Source organism: Natator depressus, chromosome 6 (genome assembly GCF_965152275.1).
Source record: "Natator depressus isolate rNatDep1 chromosome 6, rNatDep2.hap1, whole genome shotgun sequence".
Classification (NCBI taxonomy): Eukaryota; Metazoa; Chordata; order Testudines; family Cheloniidae; genus Natator; species Natator depressus.
This window is the reverse complement of record NC_134239.1, coordinates 20,747,011-20,766,618: the sequence shown is the minus strand read 5'-3', so window position 1 is coordinate 20,766,618 and position 19,608 is coordinate 20,747,011. Positions and strand designations below refer to the sequence as shown.

The 19,608-nt window shown below is 41.3% G+C and overlaps 1 protein-coding gene across 2 annotated transcripts in view; it reads left to right on the top strand.

Moving 5' to 3' along the window:
• Window positions 1-5,910: 5,910 nt before the first annotated feature.
• LRP5 (LDL receptor related protein 5) overlaps window positions 5,911-19,608 on the top strand; it is a 252,541-nt gene continuing 238,843 nt past the window's right edge. The window contains exon 1 of one of the 2 annotated variants that reach the window (XM_074954716.1): window positions 5,911-6,168. Coding sequence is in view for 1 of the 2 variants with exons in the window: in XM_074954714.1 (XP_074810815.1) it covers window positions 6,078-6,168 (91 nt within the window). In the remaining variant the exon portion in view is untranslated. The remainder of the gene's footprint in view (window positions 6,169-19,608) is intronic. The other variant, XM_074954714.1, reaches the window with a different exon arrangement.

Sequence of the window (19,608 nt, the reverse complement as noted above, 5' to 3'; positions counted from 1 at the left end):
GGCATGTAAAGCGCAATCCTGTCGGCTACATGAATAAGATAGTCCAGCCAATCCAGACTGAAGGACAAAGACAGAGGTGCTAAGCTAAGAAGAAGTGGTGGAATGCCATTAAAAAAAAAGATGTGTGAGCATGTGGTGCGATATGGCATTAAACAGAGCACTTTGGTGGGAGAGGACTCACAGAGGAGACCCCATGTAATGGGATGAATGCAATGAAGAAGAACTATATCTGTTTAAATTCACACCTTTGCTTGTACCGAAAAAACTTTCCCATGTAGACACAGCTTGACTTCCTGAGAGGCTTTGGGTAAGTGAATGAATCCCTCTGGGACAAATGCTGCTGTTACTCCCCGCAAGCCTGTAGGGATGTAAACAAAGGAAGAATTTGGCTCACTCTCTGTTTTCCCATGTCTAAAGTGAGGATAATGGTACCTATTTCACAAGTGTCATGTGGCTTAATTAATGTTTGTGCTGCAATTTGCAGTGTTAAGCATTAAGTATTAGTGTATTTTTTTTTAATTCCTGTAGAGACTAGAAGTACCAACCAAACATCAGGACTCCATTGTGTTAGACATTGTACAGGCACCTAGAGACAGTGTTCACATTCTAAATAGACCCATCAGACAAAGGAAGAAAGAGAAGGATATAACATGCAAACAAAAGATTGGGGAGTGATAGATTAAGTGATTTGCCCAAGGTCATCACAGATTAAGACTGTAGCAGAACGGTGAATTGAACCAATATCATATGAGCCCTAGGCCGGTGCCTAATCACAAATCCATCTTTTTCTTCCTATCATGACTATAATGTATTCTAAATCCAGCTGTTCCTCTCAGAGCATCTCAAAGGCCTGGCTAGTCTTGGCAGTATGTAGCTTGTGTGTGCATTACAGCTGGCCTACCTGTGTGTTGGAAGAGAAGCAGGAGCCCCATGTTCAGAGGAACCAGCACTTCCTTGTGTCATCTCAAACATGTTACAGATTATTTTTAAACTTGTTTTCTTCTGAAACAGGGTCAGATAGATAACTTTCTAAATTTGCTTGATTTGTAATTGCTATCTAGTTTCTAGGGGACCAGCCATAAATGCACAAGTGTAAAATACTATATTAGAAAAATGATGCAATCATGTGCCTTAAAAATGCAGCGTGAAGACACTTCACATTGTTTCTTCATTTCCTTATATTCATTTCACCATCCTCTTGGCAAAACAGCAAGGCAAATTTTCAGTTCATCTTCAGCATGTGCAGATCTAGTGTTTTAACTCTACGCTAAGCAGAGGAGCCTCAGAGGAAAAAAAGATAATTTCCTGGTGCTGATATTTAATAAAACATAAAATAAGGCGGAGTGTCATTTATAAGGCAGTAAATTCACTTCAAGGGCTTCTGCACTTGTCAATAAGGGTTAGAGCTACAGGTGCTCAGACAACTGTGGAAGTTGGGACAGAAGGATCCTATAAAATGAGTGAGGTGGAGAGAGAGAAATCTGTGGGGAGTTAATATGCAAAAACCATCTAGTATATTTCACTTGTGCTAACTTTCTGGCTGTGGCTGGATGGACCCGTTATCCTGGATGGATCTCTGGGAACTCAAGCCTAATATGGCTAAAGCTATGCTTCCCCCATTCCTAATGACAATACTGACAGAAAGGGCAGATTGGCTGGTTGCCAGCCTTGGGGTCTTTCTTGATGACTCACTCTCCTTTTCCCCTGATCATGCCCAAATCTTGCTGCAGCTTCCTCCACACCATATTGCCTAGAGATAGAATGGGTGGGAAGGAGTATTGTTATCCCTCTCTTTTATATGGGGAACTGAGGCACAGAGATTAAGTGACTTGTCCAAGGTCACCGAGAAAGGGCAGAGAAGGGAATTGAATGCAGGTCCCTGAGTCCTAACTCAATGCTATGACCACAAGACCACCTTCTCCTTGGGAATCCTTCCTCCTTGCATTAAAGATGACTTCCAAAGAAAAGTTGGACTAGTATCTAAAACCTGTGACTTTTTTTTTTCATAATAGTTTTTTTTTTCTTATTGTTTTACCTCAGAAATTTTAGGAATGTCAAAGTCTCGTCTGCTTTTTGCTGAAGGACTTCTTGCAGGGCTAGAGAACTGGAATGGGAATTTTCTGACTTCTTAGGCCTTGTCTCTTTTCAGAGTTGCACCACTTTAACTTAAAATCAGTTTGAGTGTCAACACAAAGTTTTGTACAGGTTTAACGGTTTAAAATAACACCTTTAGTTAAGCTGGTGCTACTTTGAATCTGGATAAGGTCTTAGTTAAAGGGGTAGGGTGTTTTAATCTTAACAAGGGATGTGGTGAATTTTCCATCCTTTGAAATGTTTAAATCAAGACTGGATGTCTTTCTAAAAGAGATGTTCTAGTTCAACCCCAAATTGTTGGGATTAATGCAAGAATTAGTGGATAAAACTCTATATGGCCTGTGTTTTTGAAGGAGGGCAGATTCGCTGATAAAAATGGTCCTTTTGGTCTTAAACACACCTATGAATCATCTTTAACAAAAAGAAAAAAATCTTTTCTCCCAATTGCTTGCCTGGAGTTTGAATGATATATTCATTATATATGAAACAGCCTTAAATAGTCTGACTCTTCCTCTCAGTTGCCCTCTTAGGCAGTCTTGCCTATTAGCTAATGATTTATGAGACAGGAGTACCCAGATAGATTAGTTCAGAGTGGGGCCTAGGGTACTTTGAGCTCTGTACATATAGAGACACGTGTTTGCCAGTCCCCCAAGTGCTCCTCTAGTAAAAACAGGGTCGTCAAGATTTTTCGATGGTTAAGAACCAAATTAAACAAATATTGATTTAAAAAAAATAAGTACTACTATGGGGCACAAACACCTTATTTGCCTTTGCAGGTCATCTTTAAAGTCGATTCAATAAGTTCTTTGTAAATCCTTGAAAATGTATGGGTGTCTTTCTCAGAATAACTTAATACCATGTTTTTTAGACAAAATTTCTCCCAGGAGTCAGTGATGTGCCACATGTGGAGCAATGGCAGGAGGTAACAGAATTACTGGAGCCTTGATCCTGCAACTGGATTTCTATGTCTGGATCCCTGGGTGTGTGGCAAGACCCGCTGAAGTTGCAGGAGAGAAGCCTTCATACCCACTGTTATACCACCTGTAGAAAACTGCAACATAGATTCATTAGTATGTTTCCAAAGACTAGGAAAGTGAAATTGCTTGTATCTAAAATGAAAAGCAGCCATTGAAATAAACAGTTGTTACGTGTTGATTTGCTTATTTATAGCATAGGTTTCAAGGGATTTCAGTCATCTTCCTTTTCTTTTCATCTAGATGGTAGGAAGGTCCAGAAATCTGTTTCCGTTCTAACACAGGGTCACAGTTTGGAAAGGATTGAGAACCAGTGCTGTACAGTTTTTCTCATGGGGACAGCCGGAAGAGATGCACATGGTGTTTGAGGGTTACAATGGGATAGAAGTTGCAAAAAGTTATGCTACCACAGTTCAGTGGAGTGCACACTATACAGTGCCCATCTACACAACAATTTTTAAGTCTTAAAGCTTCATTCCGTAATAAGGTTATAACTAGAGTTGGTAGAAATGATTTAAACAATTTTTTGTTAAAAATCTGAATTTTTATTAAAAACATTTCATTTAAAGAAAATGTTCTTGAAACCCCAAAATGAAAAATAAATAAATGAATACCCTTATCTTTGTCTTCCATTCCTCTTCCTTTTACAGTGGCAAAACAGAATGGAAAAAATAAGCCATGGAGGGGAAAGTGTGTGGGGTGGGGAAATCTGCAACCTTAAAATTTTTTTTTGAAAAGTTTGAATGCATTTTCCTTGTAAAATGAAAATTTGTTCCTTTTTGAAATCTGCAGCATGAAACTTATTCTGCTTTCTCCGCCCCCCCCCCCAAAAAAAAAACAACCAAAAAACAACCCTCTACCATTATCAAACAGCTCTAATTATAATGCAGGTTGGTCCCTGTTGGCACCAGGGAGCTACTACCCCTGAATGGATCTTTAATGGCTTCCAGCAGAGCAGATTACTGTCATACCAGTGAAAAAGGTCCACAGTAATTAACTTGCATACACTGCAGTTAATTTGAGAAGGAATTACATGACCGGTAAAGGGTTACATTAAGCACATAACTCCTATGTTAGACATTAAAGAACTATACAGTAAGAGCTATACATTCCTCTTAGCGAGCCTCTCTTTCACAAACATACACAAACAGACCCTGTGCTAGCTTCACACGGTTTCTGCTTGACAAACAGAGAAGGTGGTTACCAAATCCTATGGATGATTTCTTCTCTCCAGGTCTGGTTTCCTCAGCCCTGTGGTCTGTCTCAGATTCCCTCAAGGCAAGACCTTGGCTGCCTGGAAACCCCTCTGGCTCACAGTCCTACTTGAACCCACAGAGCAGAGTTTTGGCTACTCTGTCTAGCAGCATCTTCAAGCATCAATTAAAGAATTCCCCCAACAGCAATTTAATTTGCTTGGTTTTTATACTCTTTTTTTCCCTCAAAGGAGTCACATCTCTTAAAAGCATGCCCAGTGGGCGAGTGGCTACTAATTTTTACCTAATTAATACTTTAGGAGGAGACAGCAGAGTGGTGCCAACTGAACATTACTCCACATTCACTCCCTTATCAATCATTCACTTCAGCCCCTTGCGTGATGTCCTTCAACAGGGTTGAGATGCCCCCATCAGCCCATGCTCCACTCAGGATGTTCTGCACATGTTTGCTTTCAAGTGGACATATTTGCTGACTCAAAGATCAGTATTGATCGTACACACAGCATGGAGCCAGTCAGTTTCACCTCTGCCATCTGTCTGATGCTAAGAGAAGGATTTTGCTCCCAGAATCCTCTTTTGCAGTTCAGTCATGTCAAGCCATGTTCTCACCACTCATTCAGTATGGCCGCACCAATCTGGCACCATCCCAACAGTCCCTCTTCTACTGGTAAAGTTAAACCGTGCTCTAACATTGTCAGGGTAATGCTAACTACTGTGTTATACAGTCCTGAGGAAACTCTGCTGTGTAAATGGGCTGACAAAACTGAGCAGCTGCTGGTATATGATTTTTTTTTTAAATAAACCACAAACTTGGATGCAGAAGAGTTTTATTAGAGTTGTTTAATGTTAACAGTGTTATGGAAGTGACCTGTTATTACATTGTATGTGTAGCACTGAACCATGCAGAGGACCCCTTGCAGGGGTAGGAAGGAATGAGCCAATAGGACTGGAGAAACATCAGTTTTACTAGAGGTTTCAGAGTAGCAGCCGTGTTAGTCTGTATTCGCAAAAAGTTTTACTGGAGCAGCACTTTTAAAGAAGTTGTTGGCTTTTAAAGAAAAATAAGGAGCAAGAAAAAGGAAGAAGAAAATGTCAGAAAGAAAAATCAATGCAGGCATAAAAGGCCTCCAGGGAAGGCTCCAGGCAAAAAGTCAGGACCAATTGCTGTAACCACCTGCAGGAGTGCCTAGATGCTGGTAAGAGACAGTGATCCCTGACTCCGTGGACACCGGTTCTTGGGCGATGTGCGCGGATGCCAGTGGGATATCCGTGAGGCGGGCACTGTTGCCCATGGGGTACCCGTGCACCGATGGTCACAGGAGGCCCAGGTGGGGTGCATGGCTGTCCGTGCCCATCTGATGGCCACGTGGGGTGCACCGTTGTGCATGGGCTGCTTATGCAGTGGGGCCCGTGACCCCCCACGCGGGGTGCGCTGTTGCGCGCGGGGCGCCTCAGCAGTGGGGCCTAGGGGATACAATGGTGCTGGCCCTCTCCCGGCGGGGGCACACGGCAGCAGGCGGGCTGGAAGGGGCGCGGGCTGCTGCCCCGCACCGGGCGGGGCGGTCCCTGAGCTGGCGCCCGGCTCCTCCTCGGGCTCGGCGGAGGGAGGATCCCAGCCCCCTCCCTCGGCGGCGGCCGGGCAGAGAGCAGCGAGCGAGCGAGCGCACGGAGGAGGAGGAGGATCCTGGCTCTGGCGAGCGCCTCCCTCCCGCTCCCAGCCGAGCGCAGCGCCCGGAGCATGGAGCCTGCCTGAGACACTCCGCGGGCTCCGGCGGCTGCTGCTGCGGCGCACAACATGGAGACGGCGGCGGCGGCAGCCCCGCTGCCGCTGCGGCTGCTCCTGCTGGCCGCCGCGGTGCTTCAGTGCCACTTGGGCTCGCTGCGGGGTGAGTGGGGGGCGCTCCCGGCGCCGGGCCCCGCGGGGAGCCGCTGCCTTTTGTTGTTGACTGAGAAACTTCCCAGCTCCCCGGGGCTGCTGCCGCTGCGGGCATGGGGCCGGGGGGCTGGAGAGGTGGGAGCTGCGGAGCGCCTGGGACCGGGGCGCTGGGGGCTGGGGATCCGGCACGGAGGGGGCTGGGAAGGGGGGCAGCGTGCAGCAGGCTGGAGGCGCAGGGCGCCTGGGACAAGGGGAGGAAGGGGTGTGGGAACGGGGATCTTGGGGGGGAGTGCTGGGGGGGGGAGCGGGGAGGGTGCGTGGCAAGTTGCTGTGTTTTGTGAGGAGTTTGTTTCCCTTCCCAAAAGGAGATAGGGACGGGGAGGGAAACCGAGGGTCCCACGCACGCAGGGGGGAGGAGAGGCGAGGCGCATGTGGAGGGCGATCCTTGCTTTGGAGCGGGGCACGAGGATTGTGTGTCCCCTTTTGGGGGGATAGGTATTAGGTGGACCCTGTGGGGGTCTCCTTTCCTTGCTGGCTAGTGAGTAACCTGGCTGTAGCTCCCTCTGAAAAGCTGTTCCCCCCTCCCCAAGGATCAACTAAGAGGTGGCTTCAGTAAGCATGTGTATTTTAAGTAGCAAGACAAAAGTTTGTTCTTTTCCCCAATGCTTTGCGGCCTCAGCCAGTGATTTCTCTGGGGTTTGGAGGAGCTGGTGTCGGGTGTCAATCACAGGCGGAATCAAACTTTTGGCAGCGTTGGAGTGGGGGTGGGGGGAAAGGAGAGAAGCTTTCTCCCGCCCCCCCCCCCATTTGAAAGTTGAAAAGGAAAAACTTGCTTGACTTGTGAAATGTAACACTTAAGAAAACAGCCTGTTCTGAGCAGATCTAAGGAGAGTAAACCCTGAAGAAACATCCAGCCTTAACTGCAGCCAGCGTTTGTTCCTGTCCCTGAGCATGAAGTCAGTCCATCAGGCACAATTCCATCTTCAATCATTGGGTGCTTTCACTCAGAATCTCCCCATTCCCCCACTGGGTGTGTTTTTTAAAATCTCAGTTCTCACTTTGCATTGATCCACTTTTGTTTTGACTGTCCTTATTTTCCCTCCCAATCTTTGCTTTCCCATTTCAGCATTAGGGCTTGCAGGGGGCTTTCCCAGTTACATTTTATAATCTTCACTCCATTCAGTGCACTAAACAAATGCTTGGCTTTGTGTTCTTACAACCCTGCATGAAGACAGTTGTTTTCTCTCTTTGCAGTACTCTAAGCAGTACTTTGAAGTAACAGTATAATAATTTTAAAAATCCCCTCCCCCCCAACAGCCATGAAAAAGGGTCTGGGATTTGCTCATCTGCTTTCTTAGTGCATGCTGCTTTAGTTCTGCCTTTGTACCATTGCAGACAGGGACTCCCAATTGCATACAAGAGACATAAGACACAGCCACTGCTGCTTCTTATCTACTTGGATACTTCACCTCAGCACTTAGCAAACTGAGGTTTAATAGTTGCAATTTCCTAGGTAGTTTAGAAAATGTAGCAGTGGCCAAGATTAACAGAACATCACCTCAGGGTCTTTTTTATTAGGCCACCCACTTTTTCAAGCCATCTGTAGTGATCAGAACTGTCATTTAATACAAGAGGTCTGACCAATTTTCTCCAGAGCCATCATTTTCTAATTTTAGTCAGGGCTATCTATTGCTGTACATTAAAAACTATTTGTGCCCTTGTAAACAAGAGATGTCCCTTTCCTCCCAAAACATTGAATCTCTTCATAAACTAGTAAGTCCACAAAGTCAGTGATGTCTAGAGTTGAATCACTCAGAATTAATTTTTAAAATGCTGCACAAAATGTAAAGAGAGGACTTACTGTGGATTGTTCACTTTTGGACATTTCTCTGTGTTTAATGATATCCAGGTTCCCAGTTGACTCTGAATTTAAATGCAGAACTTTAGAAAATCGAGTCCAATCTACAGTAGTCTTGAATGGGGAAAGATGAGGCTATAAACAAGTCTGGGGTTACCTCCTCAGATTAACTTGTTGACAGTTCATCTTTTAAATAACATATTTCAAAGAGTAAAGAAAATGTAGCGTTCACTTGTGAAGTTTTCTGAAAAGAGCATTTATAAGACGTTCCTGAATCACAACTAATCACCTCTTCTTTCAGTTTTGAGACTAGATTGTATATATCAAGATGTTTCTATAGAGACTATGGGACATGCAAAAGCCTTTTGTCCAAATGCACTTGTGGTTGGTTTTTTTTTTTTTAAATTAGCTAATGGGGCTTAGTTCTGAATCCTAATTACACTACTTCTATTTTCTGACTAACATTTGGTGTTACTGTAGATTGAATTGAATGGGACTTCTGAAGACAGCTCACCTGTCACTTTTTTCTTTTTATAAAAGTATGAGCAAGCTTCCTCAACTATATGTTATCTTCTGTTTTATGGCTGGTATACACTATGTAAACATACTAGAAATGTCTGAAACATGTAACATACTCCATATTACTACCGCCAAACACTATTCATATTGTCCGAATTGTATTTCAGTTCCCAAGATCAAAGGATATTTTTCAAAGTTTGAGATAAACTGGTCATAAACACTTTTATAAAGAAGCTTATGTTTTAAGCTTCCATTCCTTGAGATCCCTGATTCTGTAAACAGCACGTGTAACTTTAAGCGGGTGAGTAATCCAATTGACTTCAGTAGAACTACCTGTTTAAATCACTTAAATGGAAATACCCATTTGCTTGAAGTTAAGCAGATGCATAACTGTTTCCAGGATTGGGGACTTAATTTTATTTTTTCCTATAAAGTTTTAGCAAAAGTTTAAAGTATTATGATTTCAATATACAAAGACAAAATAGTTTTGCTACTAAGTAAAGTTCTTGCTCCGAACATGAAAAAGTCAAGGTTTGTAATTTTAAAGTTTAAATATAAGGATAAAGCTGCATGAGGCATGAATTGATGGTTTTTATATAGACTGTGAATGAGGGAGACAAAACAAATAATAATGAAATGTTGCAGTTGGACACTTCCTTGAAAGGAGACATTTTTCTTTGGAGGGACTCTTGCATGTTTAGCAACAGGAATTTTCAGGTGAGGAGATATTAACCTGTCTTGTATTCTTCTTGTCTGTAAATATTTGATGGCGAAGACCTTTAAAGATGTCTTACTCTTGTACTTTGTGTTGCCCTGTGGAATTTGTATGTATCATTTGATTTTTCAATTATTTTTTTAAAATCAGAAAGTAGTTGGAATCGTGCTTAGTTGTGATTATTTGCTTAAACTCCAGTAGCAAAGAAGTAAAAACCATGAGTTCACAAAAGTTTGTGGGTAACAATTGTATGCAACATTCTAGCATATTTTCCCAAAGTTATGAATACATATTAGTTTTAAAGCTTTTTTTTCTTTTTAGGGCTATGAACAGTTCCTTGTTACTAAGAGAGATGAGTTTTTATAGAGAGAGAGAGAGAGCGAGAGAAAGAGGAGGAGAGGTTCTTGTGACCAAAGAAGAGATTACATACATCTGAGAGCATACTTGACTGATATGTTATGGGAAACAAAAAGATACATTTGGAAGTATACTTAACATGGTCATTAGATAGTATGTGTATTGCCAGTTACAGCCTAAAACTAATTAAGCACAGATATTCCAGCCAAATTGTGACAGATGTTGACTTGGTAAAGGAAAATTTGGGGAGAGGCAGGTTATGTGGGAATCTTCATCTGAGTTTCAGTGCAGTTTAAGTGTATATCTGTTCTACCAGTCTGCCTTCGTAGATGCTTCAGTACCCTACATGTGATACAAAAGGGCTGTTGCTAAATGCATAAGGAAGAAAATATTTAGACTTAACTATAAAGTTTGTCATTCTGATATTTTAAGAGCACTCTAACGTTTTTCTGCAGACAAAGGATAACGACTTTAATTGTCCATCCTTTAAAAAGTTTAATTTAGGCATCGGTTTGAAGTATGACTTCATCTGTTAGTTCTGGATGCTTTAAAATTACTCAACATGAATCTGTACATAGTGCATAAATCTATGAGACACATTACGCCAGTACTTCAGAACAGTGGGAATGTATTAGGTCAATGTCCTAGCATGAATTTCATCACTGCAGCTTGCCGTATTGAACCACTTTCTCAGCTGCTTTAGCTCTTATCTGCGTAGACAGTTGATGCACATTCAGACCATATTAGTTAATAAATTAAGGTTTTAATTTTAAACAAACCGTAGATTTGTATTAACTGTAGAATATGAATGTCTTATATCTTCTTATCATAAAGTTCAAAGCAATTTTGTGACAAATGCAGCAAATTGGGTGTTTTTTAAAAACTCTGCGCTCCTGGTTATTAGCACTTGTTGTAAACATTGTATATTAATGTTTTACAATGTTAAAGTGAAAAATACCCATCTGTGTGTGTGTGGCTTATAAATTAGGTATGCATCGTTTTTTAGTTTTGCTTCTCATTAAAATGTAGTCAACAGTGTAGACTGAGAGTAGGGTAAGCTGTCCGCTCTCTCTCAAAGCAGAAATGAAATGAAAGAAGGTCCAGAATTTGTAGTGTGTAGAAATAGTTCTAATGAGAACAACATTTTATTTTTTAAGCTTCACGTTAGATTCATGTCTTATTACACAGCATCACTTGAAAATGACCTGCAACTACACAGGAGAGAATGTTGAATTAATTCTTAATTTATTTTGAGAAGTCTACTCATTGCATAGCACTTCTCATAATATAGAGCAAGAAAATTACCTCTCACAATTTCTCCTTGTGTCTTTGGCCTTAGAGCTATTAAACATGCAAGATCTTTTACTTCTGCAGGTGCAGAATTTCTCATGGAAGGTGTTAAGGCTGAGAAAACATACAGCTAAAAACAGTTCAAAGAAACACAGTTGTTATTGTGCACTGTAGATCGGTGTGTGATTTCACTGGGAGTTTCATCTAAAGAATGCAGGTAGAGTACAACTCCTCATTTGTACCAGAGGCCATCAGAAATGCAGTTGCATTCAACAGAAAATGGGGGTACTATTGTGCTTAGAGAGTCAAGGTGCATGGTTGATTTTCCTTTCTGACTTGGAAGTGCTGTATTACTTTCAAGCAAAATGTGTCCAGAAACACACTAATTATTTGTTCACTTTATATATTGGCTGGGGATGTTGAATGGCCAGAGCCACAAGGTAATTGGTCCTTTTGGATGTGACAGATATGTACACTTTCCTGACAGATTCCACAGCTGGGACTTCATAACTGGAAAAACACTTCTGGACATCCCTACATCTGTTTTGTAAGACTGGGGAAAGCTAGGGGTCGAGGCAAAGGATAATAAAAGTAGCTTTTGGGGTGCAGGGATGACGAGAGACAGCTGGGGTAAGGGGGAGTAGAAAAAAGAACAGTTGCAAATTGCCCTCTAGCTCCTGCTGTTGGGCCACAAAAAGTTGCTTCAGGAACTTTAAAGATGGGGTGCTTGGGGGTGAGGTCAGGGAAAAAGGGAACTTTAAAGATGGGGTGCTTGGGGGTGGGGTCGGGGAAAAAGTTGTTAAGGGTTCTAACTTCTTGCTACTATTTTTCTGTTTGTGTGTTCTCCCTTTGCTAGCTGCTACGTTGCATAGACGTGGCCAGTGTGCACAGTCACACCAGTTTAACTAAAGATGCGATTTTAAATTGATTTAGTTAAACCCCAGCGTGCCTTTTGTGGGTTTTCTTAAATCAGTTTTAAACTTGATTGATAGCAGTTTAGCTTTCCCCCTCTAAAGGTGGGGAAACTGTTATAACTAGTTTTAAACCAATATATACCTGTCCACACAGCCTCGTTGTGGAAGAACACATTGTATAAGCATCTACAAAATTGGGTTTAATTAAAATGAAATAGTAAGAGGGCAGATTACACCAACAATTAGCCCCAACAGCGGTTGCAATGTGGAAGAACCACTGTTTTATCAACTAACTGGGGATTAAGGTGTTCATCATGTCAAAAGTTCATAAAATTATGACTTCACAAAATAACTGTGGGTACGGTGCATAAGTTGCAGTATGGTGCACTGCATTGCTTATTTCTTGTCCGTCAAACCTCTGCAAAAGGAAAGGAGGACTTGTGGCACCTTAGAGACTAACCAATTTATTTGAGCATAAGCTTTCGTGAGCTACAGCTCACTTCATCGGATGCTGTAGCTCGCGAAAGCTCATGCTCAAATAAATTGGTTAGTCTCTAAGGTGCCACAAGTACTCCTTTTCTTCTTGCGAATACAGACTAACACGGCTGTTACTCTGAAACCTCTGCAAAAGGTTTTCCAATGCAATGAAGGCTTCAGAAAGTGAAAGGATGTGACTTTTTCTTCATCGGCATCCTTTTGTTATGTGATTTTCCCCCCCCCCCCCCCGTTTTGTTGAATAACTGATTGTAATATTGGTGTTCATAAAATCAGGGTTGTACTGTAGTAGAGCTGCGGTGTATTTGTCAGATGGTTGAATGCCCCAGAAGCGTGCACCTATAACTACTAATTCACACAGTGCTGTGGCTTAATGTTATAACAGCAGTTACTGAATAATACTGTTACTGAATAATACTTGACACTTAAAATTTTCGAAGTGCTGTATAAATATTAACTAATCCTAAGTACCCTTGTGAAATAAGGTTATTATCTTCCTCTTACAGGTAGGGAAACTCAGGAGTACAGCTTAAGTGACTCACCTAAAGCTATAGAGGCTGTCTGTGGGTATGTCTACATGGGAGCTGGAAAGGTGTAAATTCCGACTTGAGGAGTCATAATTGCACTAGCTCTGACCTTTTGGGTAGCTCACTAAAAATAGAAGTGTAGCTGCAGTGGTGGGAAGGCCTACCTGCCCCAAGTAAGTACCCAGGGTCTTGGACAGGATTGTACTTGGGGCAGCTAGTCTTTCCCACAGCTTGCGCTGTTGTGGCAGCTATACTTCTGCTTTATTGTGCTAGCTTTTTGAGTGCTTGTGCGGGAACCAGGAATGTCTCATCAAGCTGGAATTTACACTTCCAGCTCCTGTGTAGACATACCCTGTGTTAAGAGCCAGAGTTAGAATTTGGGAGTGCCTTCTCTCCTGCTCCGGCTACTAGACCATGCAGCTTTGCTAGATTAGTCAGCTGCTATATGAAAATACTGTGTGAAAAGAATATTGTTGCAAACCTATCTTGAAAACTCAAAATAGTATTTATTTTGGAGTGGGCGTGGCTAGTATTTTAAATTCTAAGTTGCATATCTGTTGCGAAAACCTGAAGATTAAAATAACATTTTACTTTATGCAACAACAGAAAGTAGGGAAAGTATTCTGATAAAATGGGAGTAACTTTCAGATCTACCCAGAGGGAAATACCGTAGGCACTGTCATACAAAAAGTATTTTGCTACTAATTTTGGGGCCCCATTTCAGTGAAAGTTTTGCCTTGGTAAGGAGTTTAGAATTGGGCTGTTTGGTGGTGTTTTAGAGTTTCACAGCATTTCATGCTGATGATTCCATGTTTTTCTTTTTTTTCCTCCTATAAAGTTATTCATAGATATGAACTGATTTAAATTACACAATATTATTGCAGTTAAAATAAGTGGATATTAACTTGAATGCATCACTTACCTGCAGTTTTGAAAGTACTTGATTGACACGATAGTAATGGTGTTACAGTAATGCTAAGGGGATTTTTGAATCTGAGCCTATGAAAGCAGAGAGAGATTTGGAGTTAAAGGATGGGTATAATTGAAGACAGAACTTTGGCCCATGGTTTCCTTTTCTCCTGGTTGTAACTTGTTACACTTAGGATTTGAAAAAGTCTGAGGCAGTGTAATGTTGTGTCCAATACACATTTACAAACCTATGGACAGTGGGGAAATGCTGAGGACAGAATGGAAGCACTAACTGCACTTCCTGGCTTTTGTGGGTTGGTGAGGCAGTTAACATTAGTATAACACAATTTTTTACATATTCATTTATTTCCTTTTCTTCTGTGTCAATACTAGTTTAAACCGAAGCAAAAGAAACAGGGGTGGGGTGGGAAGACAAATCTCCATGGAAATGTACAGTGGATTATAATCTATAATCAGTGGATTATTGACCTGGTTTCTGAGCTTTTATGGAATATCATGTCAACAAATGTTCTTGTATGTTAAACAATACTATCTAGAATCTGTTTTGTGTGCTAATTACATCTAGCAATAATTCTGTATGCTTTTGAAAACTCAGTATTTTGTTTGGTTTTAAAATACAGAAATGTATTTACCTGCAAATTTTTTTTTTAAATAAAAGATATTGGAGTTTTATATGAACACACTGGCACTTCTCTAAATTAAAAGTGACCAAATCAATCTGAAAACATACTCTTTTTCTCTTAAAAAGACATGTTTGGTCACCTCAAGTAACACATCCTAATGAGAATTAGACTGTTCTGAATTAGCTGCCACGTGTTACACTCCCCACCTTCCATTTTGCTGATTATTCTTGAATAAAGATCTAGGCTTTGTCTGACTGTGAGTCATAAAATACATCTTGGGTTAACCCAACCCTGTGAGCGATAGTGTTCTGAAGTAGCTGACACATGCCACTTTCTAACCTAAAGCTTTATATCAGCACAAAATGCTGCCACCCTCGCCCCACTTCCATTTTGCAAATGCTCCTGGAATAAAGAACTGGGTTTCATGTGGTGTAAATGACAAAATACTTCTGAGGTCACCCCACGTGACGTGCCCCTGCAAATGTTAGCCCTCTCTGAAGTAGCTGACATGCATTGCTCCCTGGCTCTAAGTTTTGTTTCTTTGCAGTATGCACACACTTTCCATTTTGCAGACCCTCCAGTAAGCAATCGACTGTCAATGACAAAATACTTTCTGGGTCTTTTCAAATGATACATCTACACAATCATTTGACCATTCTGAAAATTCCTGTGTATGCCACTCCTTGATCCAGACCTTCATTTCTATGCACAGCACTGTCATGCAGTGCCTCTCCATCACCTCCTTTTTTTTCAATAAGGAGCTAGAGTTTCAATCGACATAAGTGAAAAGGTGTCCTTTGGGTCACCCCTCCTGGCCTGTCCACACAGAAGTTGGACTGTTCCAAAGAGACTTGGACATAGCACTTCTGACCCAAATCTTTGTTTCTGTGCCTGGACTGCGTCATTCCACTCCCCTTTCCATTTTGAAAATGATGCTTGAATAAGCAACGTCATTTAACCTGATGTGTAAATGATGTCTCTGGTTACTTCACCTGAAACGTTTGTGGGACCATTAAACTGTTCAAAGCTTCAAACTCTGCAAATGTTGCATGGCGCTGGCCAGAGTGAATCCTCAGTTCAGGGAGAGGCTTGTTCAGGGGTCTTCCGGCTGATCCAGTGGTTGTGCAGATGTCATTTGAGGAAAAGTAGTTTGCCATTTATAGTCAGTCATTTCCTTATTCAAGGAGTATGTCCATTGTGGAAAGTGCTGGTGGTGTGATATGTGGTGGCATTTTGTGCAGGTATAAAGCTTTGGCTCAGGGAGTGACGTGTGCCAGCTACGAAGCAGTCTGATGATCATAGGGATGTGTCATTTGGGGTTACCTCAGGCATTTTATCTCTTATGTATCCACATATCTCAGCTCTTAATTCAAATTAAGAGAAGAGGCAGCTGCAACATATGGGATTGGAGGCTTGTTTGCATCTCAGAAAAGCATATTCTTAAAACCATGAATATATATTTTTATAAAATTCTATCTCAACTTATTTGGGTGAAATTAAAAAAGAAAATTAATTTGGCCTTTGAGTAGGAAACTGAGAATATGGAACCAACTTCAGCCTTGTACTTTTTGACAGAGTTGTTAACTCATGATAAGAGTGGAAGGTTATAACCCGAATACAGCTGACCTGTAATTCTGACACAGGGGACTGCATGCATTGCATACTTAATATTTTTCTTAGCTGCTGTAGCTTAATACAAAATCAGAATGTTGTTTTGCCTAACTTTTGTAGCTGCTGAATTGGAAAACGCTGATCTTTTATTTGCTAGAAGGTAAAATTTTTGTCCATTGTATTATAAACCATTCAGTATCATATGTATATTCAGTCACAATAATATTTGTAAAATGGATATTTAAAGTAGCTTCTGAAGCGTCAATTTAAGGAATATTTTTAGGTGTAATATACCTCTCAACTGCACCTCATTTCAAGGCATGTCACTAATTTTAGGCCCAAAGTTAGCTATGTTCTACACAAAATTGATGTCCCTTCATTTTAATTGTTGAAAATGATCTACTCAGAAATAATCATGAAACTGAGGTTAGACAGAAATCTGCACTACAGGAATTAATGCCCCAGCATTTTAACATTCCAGCAGGAATAATTATTGTTCCTCGTTTTGGGGTTTTGTCACACATTGCATCCCGCATTTGGGCATTGGCTGCCTGAGGCATAATGTATTAAACAGAGTGGGAAGTGGATTAGTTTTGGAAATCTGTATTGATAACTTATCTGAACATCTGGTGTGAATGTGCAGGGATGGCCGATTAAACTGCAATTTTGGCATTCTTGTTCCCAAATGAGAGTGAAGATGCTGAAAATGCCCCTGAGTAGAATTTTCATTTCTGAGGTCTGTATAGCTGTAGATGATATAAAGCCTTGTACATTGTATGCATATGACTAGTTGGGTAAAAGACCTCTCTAGCCATGGTGAAGTTTTGGGTGTCTGGGTTTTAACAGCTACTTTTTACAGTCTGGATATAGTTAAGAATATTGCTTCCCCAGGTCCAAAACTTAACTTGCAGGTGTTCAAGTGACAGAATGTGTACTTTCAGAAATAGTTAAATCAACAGCTGGACATACTTAGGTGAGCTACACGTAGGGAATTTTAGGTAGGGTTGGGAAAATAAAAGAAAAACTAGTGAAACCTTAATACATTGTACTTTAATCATTTGCAAGTCTCCCTCCTTTCCCCCTTCCAAAATTCACTGAGCCTGGATTTTCATTTCATCCAGTCTAAAAATTTTAGGTCTGTTGCTCCCTCTGGGAGTCAGAAAACCCCAGTACACTAGGTGGCAGCTCCTGCTTTGGAATCTGCTAACAGGAGAGCCTTCTCTGTGTGACTTTCTGAAAGCTGTATTTCCAACTGGAAAATGTAGTAGATCTGGCCATTGTTTTAGCTGGGTGTGAAGAATGAAAACCCCTACTCCCCCCAGCAGGTGTGGGTTTTTAAATTGATTTCATTTGACTGTATTGCCTTTCTCTGTTTGGTTTCTATGAACATTCTAGCAAATGGTATTACTGGCAGAAATGTGCAAATAACAGCAAGATTTAAGTAAACATAGGAGAATACTTGCAGCAGGCAAATTTTTGAATTTGTGATTTGTAAGTATTATCCTCTTCCGGTCAGGAAGACTAACCCATACCACTTGAATTGTATATACAGAGTTCTTGCTGCTGGTAAGCTCATGAACAATCTGTAACCCCTGACTTGTTTGTCAAAATTATTTGACAATTTCTATGAACAATTAATACATTAATACATTCAGGAAAATTGCTGTTCATTCATGGGCAGCTTGTGGCCCAAAAGACTAAATATGTCGAATGTTTTCATTCTGAAATATTTTTCTAGCTCTAATAATTTCCATTGATCATTATTACCAAATCAACCTTTGCAACTGAAAAATGAAACATGCAAGTGGGAAATTTTTCAAAGGGCAGAGAGTTGGGCACCTAACTGCAATTTGTGCCTTTCTTCCTCCTCCTCCTCCCAACATGCTGTTTTAAAAAAAATAGCTGCTTTGGGGTGACCTTTTCCCTCTTGCAATGAAACAAATCCAGAATGGTGATTGCGAAACTGATGTGGCAGCTGCTGGCTAATACTTGCATCATTCTGGTGTTTGCAAATTTCAGTGTTTTGATAAGTTTTGCAGTCATTTTGTGCAAACTGGAGGGGTTCTACATAAGCCAGCGGAATGGGAAATGCCTGGCTTTTACTTAAAAAGACTGATCATTACTCAGAGCTAAAATGTTCTACCAGACCACTTTATTCCCTATGGTAGATACATTTGTGCCTAGCAGTGCTGTAAATGAGCTGACATAGGCAGGAACAAAACTTCCTTAATGTGTTGGACTTGATCTTAAACTGGCTGGATTAGACTCAGTTGGATAAAATAGGGGGAGGAGATGCTTTTTGGAAGGGGGCTGCTAGTACCTGTGTACCCTCAACTTGAGGCCTTTTGTCAACTAGTTTCTCCCACTTCAAGGTTTTGTTCTGTTGTGTGGTGTCTGACTTGGGAGGAGAGGAGGTTGTTCAAAGCACAATTTTTGGCCAGCATTCCAACCCTGCCCTTAGTCCTCAACTCATAATCCTTAAGAAAGGCAGTATTGCCTACTGTATAGAGTGCTGGACTGGAGCTTGGGAGATATTAGTTCTGTTCCTAGCTCTGCCACTGGTCTACTGGATGATGTTGGTCAAGTGGTTTCTCCATCTGTAAAATGGGATGATATTTAAATGATACTCCTGAAAAGTACTTTGAGATCTGCTAATGAAAAGCACTATATAGGAACTAAATATTATTAATCTCGCATTACAAAATACACACAAAATTGGGAAGTCTTCTGACAAGACATGCGTATCATGACTGTGCATTGCTTTGCTTTCATGTTGCAGCCCTTCTGTTTTGTTAGAAATAAGTGAAGTTGCAGGCAAAGAGTTGTAAGAAAGGTTTGAGACTGCAGAGAGGCCTGTGCTTTTCTGGTAGCAGCCTGTCCCAGTTTCCATGCTTGAGCTTCTGGTTTTACACCACACTAGGTCCCTCCTGGAACCTGGTCCTCTTTTTCCAGATCCACTCGTTACGCTACATCTTCCTCTTAACTTGTCAGTATTTTTGTTAGTTTGTAAGCAGTTCAGGGCAGGGAACTTGACACATTACGTATCTGAAGAGCTAACCATGCCAATGGCACAATTATGTATGTGCATATTCAGACAGAATGGTCAAGGTGATCAGTCTTGGGAACTTGTTGGGTAACTTCTGCTCCTTATTTTGAAGGGAGGAACATTGGCCAGAAAAACCACCTTCCCATCTGTAGCTGGTGTCCTTCCCTCTTGTGTGCAGACCTAATAATGACATTCACACCTTTTCGCCTCTAGTTCAGATTATGGGTAATGAGCTCTACTTGGACTATGCATGAAGACCATTCTGGAGCTCCAGCTAATGAGCAATATAGTGGGACCTGCTTTTTATTCAAGGTGGGCAGATAAGAGCATGTTACACCCTTGATCTGTGCTCTGAATTAGCTCTCACTTCACTTTTTGGTGCAGCTGAAGGTCTTGGTCATTATCCATAAAGCTTTAAATGGTGTATGTTTCAATTACTTTGGGGATTTCTGCATTCTACCCCCACTACATCCTGCTGTGGCAATTGGTGTTGATGGGAATACTTTGGTCATTGGTCCCCAGGGTGGAACTCATAGCATCTGGGGGTAGAGCACTTCTGGTGCTG